The sequence below is a fragment of the Mauremys mutica genome, chromosome 1 (genome assembly GCF_020497125.1).
Source record: "Mauremys mutica isolate MM-2020 ecotype Southern chromosome 1, ASM2049712v1, whole genome shotgun sequence".
Taxonomy (NCBI): Eukaryota; Metazoa; Chordata; order Testudines; family Geoemydidae; genus Mauremys; species Mauremys mutica.
In genome coordinates, this window is record NC_059072.1 from 24,690,948 (window position 1) to 24,708,589 (window position 17,642).

A 17,642-nucleotide genomic window follows, 5' to 3' on the forward strand; every position below is an offset into this window, starting at 1 on the left:
CTCTTCGCCCTTCCTGCTGTTATACAGAGAGCCCCAGTAGCATTTAACTCAACATTATGCAGGAGTGTGCATTGCCTGCATAGCACCCCAGAATCTTCTCGAGAGAGAGAGAGAGCAGCGGAACCACACCGGTGCACTTCTCCTTAGGGAGGTGTAGCTATGGGCAGGATTTGCCCTTTAATTAGAAGTTTCTGAAGCTTGAAAGCATTGTTTGGCGAAAAAAGACATGAATGGAAACAAGTCAATTTCTCGGGTCTACAAAATCTAAAGTGAAGTTCATTACACGTGGTGCTGGGTGGGAAATACTTCCCCCATCCCATGAAAAATTTAGATGAAAATTACACAAAATGTCTTTTTGTTGACATTTTTTCTAATTTTAGTCAAGAACCTGAAAACCCAAAACCTTAATATTTTTTCAGTTTTCTGCATCTGAAAACTGAACATCTTTTTAAAACTGAAAAGACTTTGTTTTTTGGTCAAAAAAACCCTCATTTTTTACAAAATCTTAATTTTTTGGTGAAAATTTCCTTTTAATTGAAAAAGCATTTTCCATCAAAAAAATAAGTGTCAGTGGAAAATCTTTGATCAGTTCTATTCAGTTGTAAAATCTAGTCTCTTTGGAGAAAAAGAGTATTTTTTGTTTATTCTTAGGAAGATAGCCAATGTAATTAATCAAAAATCTGTGAACTGAAGTAATAGTTTTTCTGTCATTTTCCCTGTCAGTTGAGTGTCTGGAGACCATAAATATGGTTTCTCATTTTCATTTTAGACTGAAAGCCACCAACTAACAAACACTGATTCTAATTTTATTATGAACAACTTCCAAAAAGAAATACTGATAAAAATAGAGGGTGGAATCCTGGCTCCACTGAAGTCTATAGAAGAACTCCCATTGACTCCCCAGGAGTTCACCAAAAACACGGTAATGTTTCCTTGACAGATCCTGATCCTGCAAACTCACACACATGAACAGTCCCACCCATTCTGAATGGACTAGTCATCTGTACGTTTGCAGGACTGGGCCCACATGTATTAAAGAAAGTGGTATGGAAGCATTCTGCATGCTCTGTGCTCCAAAGATATTGAATGGCCAGATGAGCAACTGAAGCCTGAGAATAACAGTGAAGAATTTTCAATAACATTAGCAATCTCTTTTGTCTCACTTAAGCTTTTAAAATTGTTTCTTTTTTTTTAATTTGTATGTTTGTAATTTGCCGTGAACAACCAATTTTAGCTTCAAACTATGTAGAGAAACCTAGTTTTGCAGATTAAAAGGCAAACAACCAGCCAAAAAGTAAATTCTTAAAATAAGTAAAAATCAAAATGGAAAACTAGATTTTTTGCTCATAAATCACAAGTATGTTCCACTGTGTAATTACATTGGGGGTGGTTTTTCATTGCTGTTTTCAAAGCTTTCCAGGCTGGGATAGCTAGACATCTTACACTTCAGATTTTCAGCTCTCTTAAAAGCTTGGAGATTTGTCAGAGGTGAATCTTTCTCCTAGGTTTGGATCCTGAGGCACCTGGTTACCCACTAAGAAGTACAGGTGAAGTAGGGGCACAAAGCATAGTCTCAGATCTCACACACACAGGTTCATCAGTCAGTCAATAAAGCTGTTCTTTATCTCAAAACCCCAAGGAGTTCAAAGAAACTCTAAGTCTGAAGTTAACTTTTTTATAATGCTGTTTTCTGTAGTCATTGAGAAGCTTATCTTGGATTTTATAGGTGTCAGGTAAGCCTGCATTTTGTGAGGGTATGTCTACACTACGGGATTATTCCGATTTTACAGAAACCGTTTTTTTAAAACAGATTGTATAAAGTCGAGTGCACACGGCCACACTAAGCACATTATTTCGGCGGTGTGCATCCATGTACCGAGGCTAGTGTCGATTTCTGCAGCATTGCACTGTGGGTAGCTATCCCGTAGCTATCCCATAGTTCCTGCAGTCTCCCCCGCCCATTGGAATTCTGGGTTGAGATCCCAATGCAAAAACAGTGTCGCGGGTGATTCTGGGTAAATGTCATCACTCAATCCTTCCTCCATGAAAGCTACGGCAGACAATCATTTTGCGTCCTTTTTCCCTGGATTGCCCTGGCAGACGCCATAGCATGGCAATCATGCAGCCCGTTTAGCCTTTTGTCACTGTCACTGTATGTGTACTGGATGCTGCTGACAGACACGGTACTGCAGTGCGACACAGCAGCATTCATTTGCCTTTGCAAGGTAGCAGAGACGGTTACCAGCTATAGCACCATCTGCAATTGGAAATTGGCAATGAGATGACGGTCATCAGTCCTTTTGTACAGTCTGCAGTGGGAAATTGATGATCAAAATACAAAAGGAGCGCTTAAAGACAATAAAGTCATTGCGGAGAAACTAAATGGATTCTTTGTTTCAGTCTTCACGGTTGAGGATGTTAGGGAGATTCCCAAACCTGAGCTGGCTTTTGTAGGTGACAAATCTGAGGAACTGTCACAGATTGAAGTGTCACTAGAGGAGGTTTTGGAATTAATTGATAAACTCAACATTAACAAGTCACCGGGACCAGATGGCATTCACCCAAGAGTTCTGAAAGAACTCAAATGTTAAGTTGCGGAACTATTAACTAAGGTTTGTAACCTGTCCTTTAAATTGGCTTCGGTACCCAATGACTGGAAGTTAGCTAATGTAACGCCAATATTTGAAAAGGGCTCTAGGGGTGATCCCGGCAATTACAGACCGGTAAGTCTAACGTCGGTACCGGGCAAATTAGTTGAAACAATAGTAAAGAATAAAATTGTCAGACACGTAGATAAACATAAACTCTTGAGCAATAGTCAAAATGGTTTCTGTAAAGGGAAATCGTATCTTACTAATCTATTAGAATTCTTTGAAGGGGTCAACAAACATGTGGACAAGGGAGATCCGGTGGACATAGTGTACTTGGATTTCCAGAAAGCCTTTGACAAGGTCCCTCACCAAAGGCTCTTACGTAAATTAAGCTCATGGGATAAAAGGGAAGGTCCTTTCATGGATTGAGAACTGGTTAAAGGACAGGGAACAAAGGGTAGGAATTAATGGTAAATTCTCAGAATGGAGAGGTGTAACTAGTGGTGTTCCCCAAGGGTCAGTCCTCGGACCAATCCTATTCAATTTATTCATAAATGATCTGGAGAAAGGGGGTAAACAGTGAGGTGGCCAAGTTTGCAGATGATACTAAACTTTTCAAGATAGTTAAGACCAAAGCAGATTGTGAAGAACTTCAAAAAGATCTCATAAAACTAAGTGATTGGGCAACAAAATGGCAAATGAAATTTAATGTGGATAAATGTAAAGTAATGCACATTGGAAAAAATAACCCCAACTATACATACAACATGATGGGGGCTAACTTAGCTACAACTAGTCAGGAAAAAGATCTTGGCGTCATCGTGGATAGTTCTCTGAAGATGTCCACGCAGTGTGCAGAGGCGGTCAAAAAAGCAAATAGGATGTTAGGAATCATTAAAAAGGGGATAGAGAATAAGACTGAGAATATGTTATTGCCCTTATATAAATCCATGGTACGCCCACATCTCGAATACTATGTACAGATGTGGTCTCCTCACCTCAAAAAAGATATTCTAGCACTAGAAAAGGTTCAGAAAAGGGCAACAAAAATGATTAGGGGTTTAGAGAGGGTCCCATACGAGGAAAGATTAAAGAGGCTAGGACTCTTCAGCTTGGAAAAGAGAAGACTAAGGGGGAACATGATAGAGGTATATAAAATCATGAGTGATGTTGAGAAATTGGATAAGGAAAAGTTATTTACTTATTCCCATAATACAAGAACTAGGGGTCACCAAATGAAATTAATAGGCAGCAGGTTTAAAACAAATAAAAGGAAATTCTTCACGCAGCGCACAGTCAGCTTGTGGAACTCCTTACCTGAGGAGGTTGTGAAGGCTAGGACTATAACAATGTTTAAAAGGGGACTGGATAAATTCATGGTGGCTAAGTCCATAAATGGCTATTAACCAGAATGGGTAAGAATGGTGTCCCTAGCCTCTGTTCGTCAGAGGATGGAGATGGATGGCAGGAGAGAGATCACTTGATCATTGCCTGTTAGGTTCACTCCCTCTGGGGCACCTGGCATTGGCCACTGTTGGTAGACAGATACTGGGCTAGATGGATCTTTGGTCTGACCCGGTACGGCCTCCCTTATGTTCTTATGTTCTTATGACGTTTATCAGTCATTTTGCACCATTTTCAATTGGAAATTGGTGATGATGGTTATCAGTCCTTTTGTACCGTCTGCTGCTGTCATGGGTGCTCCTGGCTGGCCTCGCTGAGGTCAGCCGGGGACGCATGGACAAAAATGGAATGACTCCCCAGGTCATTCCCTTCTTTATGTTTTGTCTAAAAATAGAGTCAGTCCTGCCTAGAATATGGGGCAAGTGTACTAGAGAACCAGAGAGCACAGCCGCTCCGGGTCAGAGCCCCAGAGAGACCGCAGAAATAATGAGCTGCATGCCATTCTAGGGGGTGCCCCTGCAACAACCCCACCCGTTGCTTCCCTCCTCCCCCAACCCTCCTGGGCTACCGTGGCAATGTCCCCCCATTTGTGTGATGAAGTAATAAAGAATGCAGGAATAAGAAACACTGAGTTTTTAGTGAGATAAAATGATGGGGAGGCAGCCTCCCGCTGCTATGATAGTCCAGGTAGTACAGAATCTTCATTAGACATGAAAGGGGGGGCGCTGATGGAGCTCAGCCTCCAGCTGCTACCAAGCCTTTTGTACCATCTGCCGGGAATGACCAGGAGTCATTCCCATTTTTGCCCAGGCACCCCCGGTCGACCTCACCGAGGCCAGCCAGGAGCACTCACGGGATGATGATGACGACGGATATCAGTCATTTTGCACCGTCTGCCACCGGGGAGGGGAGGGGTTGCTGCTGTTCAGCGCTGCAGCACCCCGTCTACCAGCAGCATGCAGTAGACATAGGATGACATTAAAAAAGGCGAGAAACGATTTTTTTCCCTTTTCTTTCGGGGGAGGAAGGGGGTACATTGACGACATATACCCTGAACCACCCGGGAAAATGTTTTTGACCCTTCAGGCATTGAGAGCTCAGCCAAGAATGCAAATGCTTTTCAGAGACTGTGGGTACTGTGGGATAGTTGGAGTCCTCAGTCCCCCTTCCCTCCCCCCAATGAGCGGCCATTTGATTCTTTGGCTTTCCGTTACGCTTGTCACGCAGCACTGTGCTGAGTCCCTGCTGTGGCCTCTGTCTATCATAGCCTGGAGATTTTTTCAAATGCTTTGGCATTTCGTCTTCTGTAACGGAGCTCTGATAGAACAGATTCATCTCCCCATACAGCGATCAGATCCAGTATCTCCCGTACGGTCCATGCTGGAGCTCTTTTTGGATTTGGGACTGCATGGCCACCCGTGCTGATCAGCGCTCCACGCTGGGCAAACAGGAAATGAAATTCAAAAGTTTGCGGGACTTTTCCTGTCTACCTGGCCAGTGCATCCGAGTTCAGATTGCTTTCCAGAGTGGTCACAATGGAGCACTGTGGGATACCGCCCGGAGGCCAATACCGTCGAATTGCAGCCACACTAACCCTAATCCGACATGGCAATACCAATTTCAGCACTACTCCCCTCATCGGGGAGGAGTACAGAAATCAGTTTTAAGAGCCTTTTATATCAATATAAAGGGCTTCGTTGTGTGGACGGGTGCAGGGTTAAATCGGTTTAATGCTGCTAAATTCGGTATAAACGCGTAGTGTAGACCAGGCCTGAGAAACCAGAGACCTCTGTCTGTCTGTCATTTAGAGTCTGTTTTAAGACATGTTATAAATCTAATAGTCATGGGCACATAGTGATATGTCTTCATGTTTTACCAACAACTCCTTTGATAAGAAAACCATCACAAATGTTCACAAAACCCATTTAGGGCCTTTTTACGTATTATTTTCTTTACAAAAATGTTTTTGGTAATTTCTGTACTGAATCATTATTTACATTTTATAATTATGCTGATTCTCACAAAATTGTGCCTGGCACAGTAACATTGACTCAAGCATCACCACTTCTCCAATTTCTCTGGAAATAGTTAATAATACTTATTCTCCACACATAGTTTACTGGAAACTCTTTCTAAAGAAATCAGTATGTTAGGTGCTGTACAGAGAATGAACAAGCTCCATTCTTGGAAGTATTTGCAGCCCAAATACACACGTACACAGAAAGACAAGAGTGCCCAAGACAAAAAATGGAGTGGGTGACTGATTACATTCAGCATGTGTTGGTTCCACAATTTTTTGTATAGAATTGGGCCCACATTTTGCAGTAGGGAGAATTAAGAGCTATAGGCCTTTTGGAAGGGATTCATTGTGAGGAGATCACTCTGCAATAGCTACACTCTTTTTTTTAGCGTTCTTATCACAGGACTTCAGGGGATCAACAGAACCAAATATCAGTCAAACTGATCTTTTGTTATTTGAAGAAATCTTATGAAGAAGCCTCACTTGCAGTAACAAGGAAACAATGAAATGCAACTGCTTGCACTGCCAGAATGAAGTGATTAGACTTTACATTTTTATAAATGTGAGAAAACACTGCTAGTAAGTGTTTATTAACACTAGGCAAGCTCACCTTCTTCCCCCCTGAATAGATCACTAGGTTGGTCCCACCCTACGCTGCCAATTCCCACAGATAAGTTGGAGGCCAAGGCCTTCTGTGCACAGGTTCAGCGAGCATGATGGGGTTGTTACTGAATTTAAGTTAATTCAGTAAAAATAACGTTACAGATTTTTACATTTATTATATTCTCCAAATTCAAACCTGGTATGCTGGGGCCTGTTGGTTGAAAGAAAACTCTCACCTATAGCGAATTGAGGACACAATAAATATTCATGTGATCAACTGTATAACATATTAGAAAGGACAGCTGGCTCAGGAGGGCTCATTTGCTTGGTTTAGTTTCTGTTTCCATTTACATTAAGAAAATATGGCAAGAAGTTATTATCTGCCAGAGGATTGAATAGATACAGTAGAGGTTTGATTTTTTTTCCCCTTCATGTGATCACTTCTGATGTTTAACTATTGTACATGAAAAAAAAGTGAGAAAATAGCCTAGTGGCTTTTTATACAATGCTATTTCAACTGTGGGGGGCGGGGAAAGTAGAGAGGATATGAGAGAACTTTGCATGTATAGATGTGAGAAACATTACTTGTTGGTAACACCTACTTGTAGTGTTCAGCTGTTTCTAGTGGGCATGCTGAGAAATTACTTGGAGCTCAGTATGGCTCTTGTGAATCTGAGTCAGGAGACATTATTTTTGTTTATAAAGAGAGCAAGAGATGGAAAGAGAAGAGGGAAAGGCAGCATTTTATTTAGCACCAAGGGTCTATTCTGGCCTTGTATATGCACATCAAGCTGAAGTAATCATACGGATCATAGCGTATAATCAACTCCAGTATTTTATTTGCCCTTTCTAAAACATGAAATTTAAAAAAATCTTTTGTGGCAGAGGTACAAAAACGTGGCTTTGGACTAGTTTTATCTTTAAAACATAGAAATGTTACTAAATATCTTTAAAAATAAAATAGTTTACAGAGGGCTGTAAATAAATCAGTTAACTAAATCAGATCTTCCACACTTTTTAATCAGCGTTATGTTAAAAATGTGTCCCATCCCTTTGACTCCTAAATTCAGAATTCAAGACCTATCTTGATTTTCCTTAAATTTGGTTGGTGCTAGTCATCACACTTGCCAGGACAGACATCGAGCACTGGTATAGCAGTGGGTCCTAGGCCAATCTGTATTCCTAATGCAAATGCTTCAGGCACCCCTTCAGTAACTTTGTTGGCCAACTTCACAAACTCTGCAAACATTGCAGAGATGCCACCCTCTCTAATTTTTTCATAATCATCCTGATTTTAATGTAATTATGAAATTAGTAATTCGGGTTTAAATCTACTAATTTTGCAAGATGAAGCATGTGCGTACACACACATATGTAAAAAAATATGTGTGTCACTCACCATCACTCGGGTCCAACAACCACAGCAAATGGGGTGGCCGCTGGGGTTTTCTTCTCCACTGCCCCTGTGGCACATGCACAGACTGCACAGTGGGGGTCTGATAGTAGGCAAGCCATGGGAAATTTGAATGGGGTTGAAATGCTTTTGGATTCACTGCCCAAGCCACAGGCTGCAAGTTGCATTCTGGCTACATGTGGACCGTGCTGGACTGCATTAATGCACTCTAGGTACCTAGAGTGTGCCAGCAGGATCCCTGGGAGCAGTTGGAGCGCAACATACAACCTGTGGCTTGTGCTGTGAATCCAGCACCACAAAACCCTGCTGACAATAGCCGCAGCTTGCCGCTTATCAGACTCTCACGGCCAGGGGCGGCTCCAGGAACCAGCACGCCAAGTGCGTGCCTGGGACGGCAAGACACGGGGGGCGCTCTGCCAGTCGCCGCAAGGGCGGCAGGCAGGTTGCGTTCGGCGGCATGCCTGCACAGGGTCCACTGGTCCCGCGGCTTTGGCGGACCTCCCGCAGGCGTGCCGCCGAATCCGCGGGACCGGGGACCTCCCACAGGCAAGCCGCTGAAGGTAGCCTGCCTGCCATGCTTGGGGTGGCAAAATACCTAGAGCCGCCCCTGCTCACTGCGCAGTCTGGGGGGAGAGAAGCTGGAGGGGCAGGAGGAGGCAGCAGTGGCAGAGGAGAGAGAGTATGCAATAGAGGAGAGGATTATCCCAAGAAGGAGGTCCAGCCCCAGGACTGGCCAAGGTAATTAAAGGCCTAAGCAGCATAGGAGGGCAGCTTTCCTAGCACAGTTCCTCCCTGTCTCCCTGTTTGGGGGTAGGAGTCGGGGCACAAAGCTGGGGGATGGGCCCACTGCAGGCTCCCAGGAGTCAAGTCTTCAAGCAGGCACTCATTTTTACAAGAGGGGCAGCAGAAACATCAGTGAGCACATTTGCCACTTCTGTAAGATTGCTATGCTCCAGTGCAAGCTTCCCACTCCACTTTGGGATCTGGGGTTATGGCTTCACTCACTGAGTGGATCATTTTTTTTAGTGGGAAAGCAAAATATGATTTTTTTCACTAACCCAATCAGCATGATAAAGGGCGTGTGGGTGGATTTTGTGCCCAGGGTAGTAAATTTTCACAGTAATTGTGCAAAGCTGCTAAGTTGGCACTATTAATATTTTACTGGTTACAAATGTATTTGATATTTAGTATTTACTCAGAACCCTTTTTGATAGACCCTCTATCACGGACACTAAATAGAATTTAATGTAACTACATTAAAAATTGTAGGTTGCTCTGGGCATGTAGTTGCTAATTATAGTTTGGCTTGTTCACTGAACTAGTTCGATTTTGTAATGGTTCACTTAATTACAGTATGTGACTTTATTTTTAAAGGGAGATTTGTTTGATAGGAACCTCGTTGCTGGCATGGTACCACATCTAAAGTACCAGCTGCTTATTCTTTGTTTTATTGTTTGCCTATTTGGTTATGTAATTTTCCTATGTTACTACAATTTTCTTAAACTTTTACAGACTTTCAGCAACTGCATCTCACAATGCCAATTTTCTGCAAATGTCACCAAAAGTGATAATTTTCTGCCATAACAGATTTGTAAAGTGAAACTGAATTTTTTTTCTAATCCAAGTCTGGTTGTATTAGCCTGTTTTGCTGAGGGCTACCTACAGCAAATTAGCAAGGGAGTTAGAGTAAAGAAAGTTAAGAGAGAGAAATGGCCATAGCCAAAATGAAAGGACAACTATCAAACTCAGCAAATAATCCTTACTAGCTATAATAAGATTATTCATTTTATTATATGATAAAATACATCATCTTACTTTTAATAATTCCTTTCATTTTGAAGTGCTTGGCAAATTAGGGTAATAGCAGCCACCTCTAGGACAGAACATGGCAGTTGCTTAACAGGATAGAGCAACACTGCAAAACAGCATAAAGCTGGTACCCTGCAAAGAGATCTACAGGCACAAGCCCTAATCTCTGACTGAATCAATTGGACCCTGTGGGGTGGTTAAGGGTCTGTGGTTTAGGATCCTTTTGCAGGATTGAGGCCTGGCTCAGGAAATAAAATAAAGTATCAGACGGAAACTGCAGGGGGAGTTTAATTAGGATGAGTGATATCTAAGGGCTAGTTCCTGCAAGGTACTGATTAGCACTCTAGCGCAATTCAGGCTCAGGGCCGCCCAAAGGATTCAGGAGGCCTGGGGCAAAGCGGGGGAGCCGCGGCGCTTGTACTCACCCGGCGGCAGTCCAGGTCTTCGGAGGCATTTTGGCGCCAGGGGGCCCTTCAGTTGCTCTGTGTCTTTGGCAGCACTGAAGGGCCCCCCGCTGCCAAAATGCTGCCGAAGACCCGGAGCAACTGAAGGGCCCCCCCGCCGCTGAAATGCCGCTGAAGACCCGGAGCGCCGCCGGGTCAGGGCTCACGGGGCCCCTGTGGGTGGCCCTGTTCAGTCTAACACAGCTTCAACCATGTGAATATCCCATTGAAGCCTCTGGAACTACTCACACGGTGAAGCACATGCTGAACTGTGTCACTGTATCAGAGCCAAAAAACTCAGCACCTTGCAGGATTGAGCTCTGGATGCTCAATCCCACTGAGTGAAGGCAGAGGAACAACGTGGTCTGAAAAATAAATAAACGTATTAACGAGACCTGAAGAGCTTAAACACGACTATCACTTGGAAACAACTGTCACATTTTGAGAGGACGTCAGATTAATGGGGGGAAAATACACCCACCTGAAGAGAGAGAGCATATTTCATACATTATTGTTACATTCATTTCACTTATTCCTAACTATTAATCATGCACTGACCTATATAAAGCATATATTTCAGCATGAATTTTCACCCTTGTAAGTTATACGCTGTGGGATCTGATGACACAAATATAGTTACTTACCCTCAAAAGAAAGCTACATAGGATCTTTTATCACTCTTTACAATGGGATGAGCATGTATTCATCCACATCCAAAGGGAATGAAATAAAGTGGGGCTCTTAAAACCATGTGTCACCATATTCCCCCATGACTGCTGCAGGCTTGGACATCTGCAAAATATGAATTACAGTCCAGCTGCCGCAATGATGAGAGATAAGAAGATAGAATTCTCTCGGCAGAATGTGTCTCAGACTACAGAGTCACTGTGGTTCAAAAGAAAAATATTTGGAGAGTTGCTTCCACTTAATTCCTTATATAGAGGGATGAACAGACCAGTATGAACTTCAAAGACAAGTGGAAAAATTCATCCCCTGCTAAAGTGTTTTGTTCATTTTTTTAAGCCATAGGTTCCAAATTGTTTTGTTTGGACAAAAGTAACTATCAAGAAGTGAATTAAGAAAATAAATAGCAGTTTAACAAAAGCTTAATTAAATGGTACATATTGGAGAGAATCTTACAGAGCCCAGCTGGATATTAGGTGACAAAACAATGTACCAAAGAAGCATCAAGATAGAAGCATTATATTATCAGAACAGAACTCTCATTGCCTTTTTTCTACCTTGTTAGGCAGGACACTGTTTCTAACAATTGCTGAAAGTCACTTTTTCCCATTTAATACATAGCACTTAAGTGTAAAAGTTTTGCAATGGTGTGTAAACCTTTAAGCAACAAACCAAACCCACCTCTGACTCCCCCCTCCCAATTTACAATTGAATTAGACTTATTTCTCATGTCCGGTAGCCTTGTTATGTCCAGCTATGGTCTCTTCAATTGAGCAGCATCAGGCCTGGTTACTGCTTGGATGGGAGACCTCCATGGAGTAGCTTAGTGAAGGTGTGTTAGTTATTCAATAAGAGGCACTCTTTCCCCTGAATCAGTATCTAACCAGTGACCGTGCATAGCTTTATGGGACCCTGTGCTATTGATAGTATCATCTCTAGGTTAGCAATGGCAAGCACAGGAATTTTAGCCAGGGTGTTCTAGCCAAATTCCAGCCTGGATGGTCTCAGTACTTTCTTCCTACTTAAATTCCCCAAAGAGGCTGCTTCGCTTCTGATCTGTTTTGTACTACTGCTCTAGGAATTTGATACATCTGTGGCATTCCAGGCCAGAGGTGGCCGCATTTCAGTCACAGGTTAAATTATTATTGTAGATGCAGTATATAATTTATGAAGTGATTTGATGCAAAAGGTACTTTATAAATGTAAATTATTTCACTGTCAATTTGCTGTTTTATTTCTTTTGGGTATCTAGTCTGCCATCAGTATACACATGTGGAAGTTATGCAATTGCAACAGTGGCAGAATAAACTGTATTTTTGTACAAAATGTGATTACTCATAATTTATTAGATTTTAATGTAAGGAAAGGTTTCAAACAAAATGCCACCCTATGGGCACTTATTTCCCAAGCAACGGTGCATTATGCAAGTACCCGAGTTCATAAAATCATAGAATCATATAAGATTAGGGTTGGAAGAGACCTCGGGAGGTCATCTAGTCCAACCGCCTGCTCAAAGCAGGGCCAACCCCAACTAAATCATCCCAGTCAGAGCTTTGTCAAGCCGGGCCTTAAAAATCTCTAAGGATGGAGATTCCACCACCTCCCTAGGTAACCCATTCCAGTGCTTCACCACCCTCCTAGTGAAATAATGTTTCCTAATAGCCAACCTAGACCTCCCCGACTGCAACTTGAGACCATTGCTTCTTGTACTGTCATCTGCCACCACTGAGAACAGTCTAGCTCAATCCTCTTTGGAACCCCCCTTCAGGTAGCTGAAGGTTGCTATCAAATCCCCCCTCACTCTTCTCTTCTGTAGACTAAATAAGCCCAGTTCCCTCACCCTCTCCTCATAAGTGATATCCCCCAACCCCCTATTAATTTTCGTTGCCCTCCACTGGACTCTCTCCAATTTGTCCACATCCTTTCTGTAGCGAGGGCCCAAAACTGAGTGCAGTACTCCAGATGTGGCCGCACCAATGCCGAATAGAGGGGAATAATCACTTCCCTTGGTCTGCTGGAAATGCTCCTACTAATGCAGCCCAATATGCCATTAGCCTTCTTCTTCTAATTGTGTCAGTATTACTAAAACTATAGCTAAATTTGTATTCTTGACTGAAGCATAATGTTAAAGAAGCATGCAGTCTGACTGTGGATTGAGTTTCAGAGTAGTTACCTCTATCTTCAGTTCAGAAAATTAATGATTTGCTGCATTTCAGAAAGGGCTTGAATGGCATGAATAGTGTTTTCTTCAGTAATAGAAACAAAAGTTGCAGGGGTGGGTTGTGAATTGTGATTGCATAAGCAATGTGCAAGGTGAGTTTGTACAGTCACCTCGTTGAACCTTTATAAAAGGAAAGGGAATTTTAACTTTGTTTTGTGGACACTGTTATTCTGAACATATCTTCCGTTACCGATTCATTTTATACTAGCAGTGAATGCTAAGATATTTGTAAAAATGTTTGTAAATGTAGCTTTTTCTCTGTACAGTTCTCTTTAGTTGCTAGCATAAAAATATAGATTTTAGTAAAGAAAACAGCAATAAATCAATTGTTTCTCTGTCCCAGTCTTTTTACATTATACACTAACAGCCAAATAATGGGCCCGATCCTTAGCTGATATAAATAAACGTAGCTTCGTTAATTTTGTAATCTAGTCCAGTTCTTTAAAAAGTAGTTTATGGAGGTCCAATAATAAATAGACCATCTGAATTTTAGGAATCATTGTTGGCTAAATTTGAGTTAAAAAACAAGGCCCATAATGAACAGTAAATTCTGGGGTTTGGTTTGTTTCCAAGTTTTAAAACTTTTTATTTTGCAAGTCTCATTTTCAGGAGTTATTAGGTTTTAAATCAAAGCAGATAATTTCTCTAGAAGACTTTAGTGCTCATATGCACCACTAATGACCTCGTCCATACAGGTTGCTCCATTCAGATTTGACGCTAAACTTCAAACTACATTGTTGACAATGGCAGGAATTCAATGGTCTCTTTTGATGTTTTGGAGACTGGGGCAGCTATAGAGAATTAACCGTAGGAATTCATGCCGCTCCTTTATTCCTGTGGTGCTGGCTGATGTTCAGTGGCCAGTAGAAGACCTTTTATTAGCAGACTAGATTAGCTAGGATTGAAAATATTTAAACCTTCTGATCAGTTGGTGGTGCAATGTAATCAGCAAATGACTCAGATAAGATTGTGAATTGTGACTGGCCATCAAAGGACATGTTTCTAAAAAATCGGGAGGAGATTTTGTGTTTAACCCTACTTTTAAAATTTGAGTTCTGGAAAAGAAATCCTGCCAGTTTAATCCTAAACCTGGAACCATTAATAATAAACCACTTAGTTCTCCTCGGTAACTACTGGCTGCCTCACTCTTTGGTGAGAGGAAGGATGGTCCAGTGGTTAGGCCGCAAACTTGGGAAGCCATAGGTTCAAGTTATTCCTCCACCACAGACTTCCTGTATGGCCCTGGACAAATCACTTAGCCTTTCTGCCTCAATTCCCCATGTGTAAAATGGAGCTAACATATTTCCCTACCTTCCAGCAGTGTTGTAAGGATAAAAGCGTTTAAGGTGCTCAGATACCTTGCAGTGAGTGTCATATAACAGTGCTTTAGTCACCCAGATTTTGAACAGAAATCCAGCTGTCTAGAGATGTAGAGATGCTTGTTATCAATAGTTACCTGCCCTTTGCATCTGAATAATACAATACTACTGAGTAGCTCTTTACCAAACTGTTTCGGGTACATCTCTGGAATAAAGAAAAAGGGGAAATGATGGGTTACAGCCCAGTTAAGGAATCCTTTTGCATGTTGGAAAGGATAGGTGGGATTTGGAACTGCATAGTGCACCTGATTTCTAGAGGCAACAAATTATTCCCTCACAAAATGCAAACCCTGTAACAATGAGAGTGGGTTGCATTGCTTTTGTGCCATGTCCATGGATCATCATTTCTGTGTTCCAAGTCTTGGCTGGCCTCCTCAGCAGGCCTGGAAGTCACATCCACCCTTGATATAGCTGAAAGGTCGGCAAGCAGCAAGTAGGCAGGAGGAGCAAATCCAAAGGTCTCACACACCATGCAGATGGGCTTGAAAAGGGGAGCTTTCCAACAGCCACCTCTGCTGAAGAGGAAGGAAGGTGGTGAGACCTAGGAATTCTGTGCTAAGGATGCTAAGACATAGGTATGGGGTGTCTGGGAGACACTCAGCATAGGGATGGGACCAGGTTAGATAATTAAGTTACGTTGGAATGAGTGTGTGCATGTAATGGAAAGGGAAAAGAAGTGAAATTGGTGAGTGTGGGCTGAGGAACAAGAAGAGAAAGGAATAGCTGTAGACAAGATATCTAGTGAATAAGCAAAATGATCTGAGATAAGGAGCAGAGATTGCATAGCAAGAAAAGATGAGTGAAGAAAGAGCTGGGAAGAACATTGGGAAATAGGGAAAAGACACAGGACAGGAAAATGTGAGGGGGAGAATGAGATGGAACACAGAAAGAATTAGAGAATGAAGGGGAAGGCAGCAAACTGAGAAACAAGTGTGACCTGAAAATGTTATAAAACTAGACTTTACATATGTGTATATGCATAGTGCACATATATGTGCCATACACTGCTTACACTGGAACAGTCCATTCACCCTGACATGTGAATATGCAAACTGCAATAAATCCCTGGTATGATTTGCATTTTTTCTTTGAGTGTATATAAGGAAGGGGTGAGAACAGTATGTTGAATGCATCTATTCAAATTATTTTCCATAATTGAAAAATATGAATATAAAGGAAATAATCTCTAGGTTGTACTTTTATAATAAAATCTAAAAATACAAGAAATTCTGAACATTGAGAGGTATGTGGCCAGGTGTGATTACTATTTATTGTGCAAAATTTAAACTTTCACTGTTACATTCTCCTGCCATTCCCCACATCTGTTTGTTTTGCCCTCTTGTAGCATCTTATCATCTGCCAAGTTTGCAAGCACTCTGAGGCAGGACTGTCTTTGTACTTCATGTCTGTGCAGCACCTGTCACAAGAGGGTACTGAATCCTCACTGGGACCTATAGACACAATAGCAATACAAATAATAACTGGCTCTGTGCACCTTTTTTTTTTTTTAATTTACCTGGGAAATTCTTGAAAATGTGGCCATCTGTTTGTCTGTGGATACCACTGCCTACTGTAATATTTTTTAACTATAAATATTTTTCCCTATCTAGCTGTACCCCATAAAATAGGGAGGATAATTGATGGAAGTCCTGCTGATCGCTGTACGAAACTAAAAGTCGGAGACCGGATCTTAGCTGTGAATGGCCAGTCTATCATTAACATGCCTCATGCGGATATTGTGAAGCTAATTAAAGATGCAGGTCTTAGTGTAACACTTCGCATCATTCCTCAGGAGGGTAAGTAATTAAGCCTTAAAGCCTGGGAAGAAAGTTATGTTACCTCCAGCTAGTTTGAAGAGTTTTTGTTTTGAAGGTTGCATACGCTGTACAAAAAGGTTACAGCGGCAACCCTAGAACTAGCTAGAATATTATCTGAATTCTTTAAAAAAATCTAATTGTGGATGTATGTTTCAAAAAACCTAAAGAAATCTGATGGCATAGGGAGTACTGCAGTGTGTGCGCTATGGACTTGTAGAAGAACTGCCTTCTGACATGGATTTAAAATACTCACTAAAAGGCCTGATTTTGAGCTCACTCTTTTTTATATTATTGATCTCCACTGACTTCAATTGAGTTACTCCTTATTTTCACAAGTGTAAGAGAACAAAATCAAGTCCTTAGCCAGTGGGAAATAAGTGACTCACGAACTGTCATCTTGTGTATTCATTTATACCTGTAGTGAGTGACTGCAAAAGTGGATGTAAAATGCCACCACTGGAGTGAAGGGAGAAATTTGTTTTGATACTGGTTTTCACAGATATAAGTGACTATGCAAGGTAGGGGAGAACCAAGCTCCAAAGGGCTCAGTCTGTCAGATGCAGACAAGGTAACAGATTCATTATCGTGGGCATCACCCTGCAAACCAATCAATGGAGTTTCTTTGATCTGAGCTTCATGTAATTTAAGTTGAAAGAGCTGCAGTGCTAGTATATGAATTCCATTGTATTAATGAAACTGTGACTTTAAGTCCCAGTAGCAGAATACTAGTGTGGATAGGAATGTCAAATACAGAAACCAATGAGATTACTTGCTGATCTGTGTGCTATTTAGATGACCTTCAGCTCTGACGGGGCTATCAGCTTAACTCATACTGAGTATAATGCTCTTCTACTGGTATATAGAGGAAATTGGCAGACACTGGCCCTGGATAATGCTGCCCCTATGTCAGTAAATGAATTCAATGTGAAGAAACACCTAGATGTACAGGAAGAGCACAGGTCAGCTCCTCTTAGCAGATACTCCTTAAAGCATTCACCCGTTCCAAATAGCAGTTAGATCCATACATCCAGTTCAAATTTGTTCAGACTCTTTCTTTTGTTCAGAAAGAGATTTAAAGTTAGTGGCATATATTAAGCAGAGATCTGTTTTGTAAGCCTCTTCAGGCATAGGTTATATAGTGTATAATCTATGCTATGCCATTGAAGGCAGCATTGTACAGCATTTAGCTAACAAAAATGTATACTAGCAAATAGGTCCACCTCTGGTGACACTGATTCATTTACATAGAAAAGAAAA

General features: G+C 41.7%; 1 protein-coding gene across 5 annotated transcripts in view; it reads left to right on the forward strand.

Annotated features, from left to right (window-relative positions):
* The window catches only part of MAGI2 (membrane associated guanylate kinase, WW and PDZ domain containing 2), a 1,096,261-nt gene that overhangs the window by 1,024,850 nt on the left and 53,769 nt on the right, over window positions 1-17,642 (forward strand). For all 5 annotated transcript variants that reach the window (XM_045031437.1, XM_045031446.1, XM_045031453.1 and 2 more), the window contains one exon: window positions 16,179-16,364. In XM_045031437.1, coding sequence (XP_044887372.1) covers window positions 16,179-16,364 — 186 coding nt within the window. The remainder of the gene's footprint in view (window positions 1-16,178; window positions 16,365-17,642) is intronic.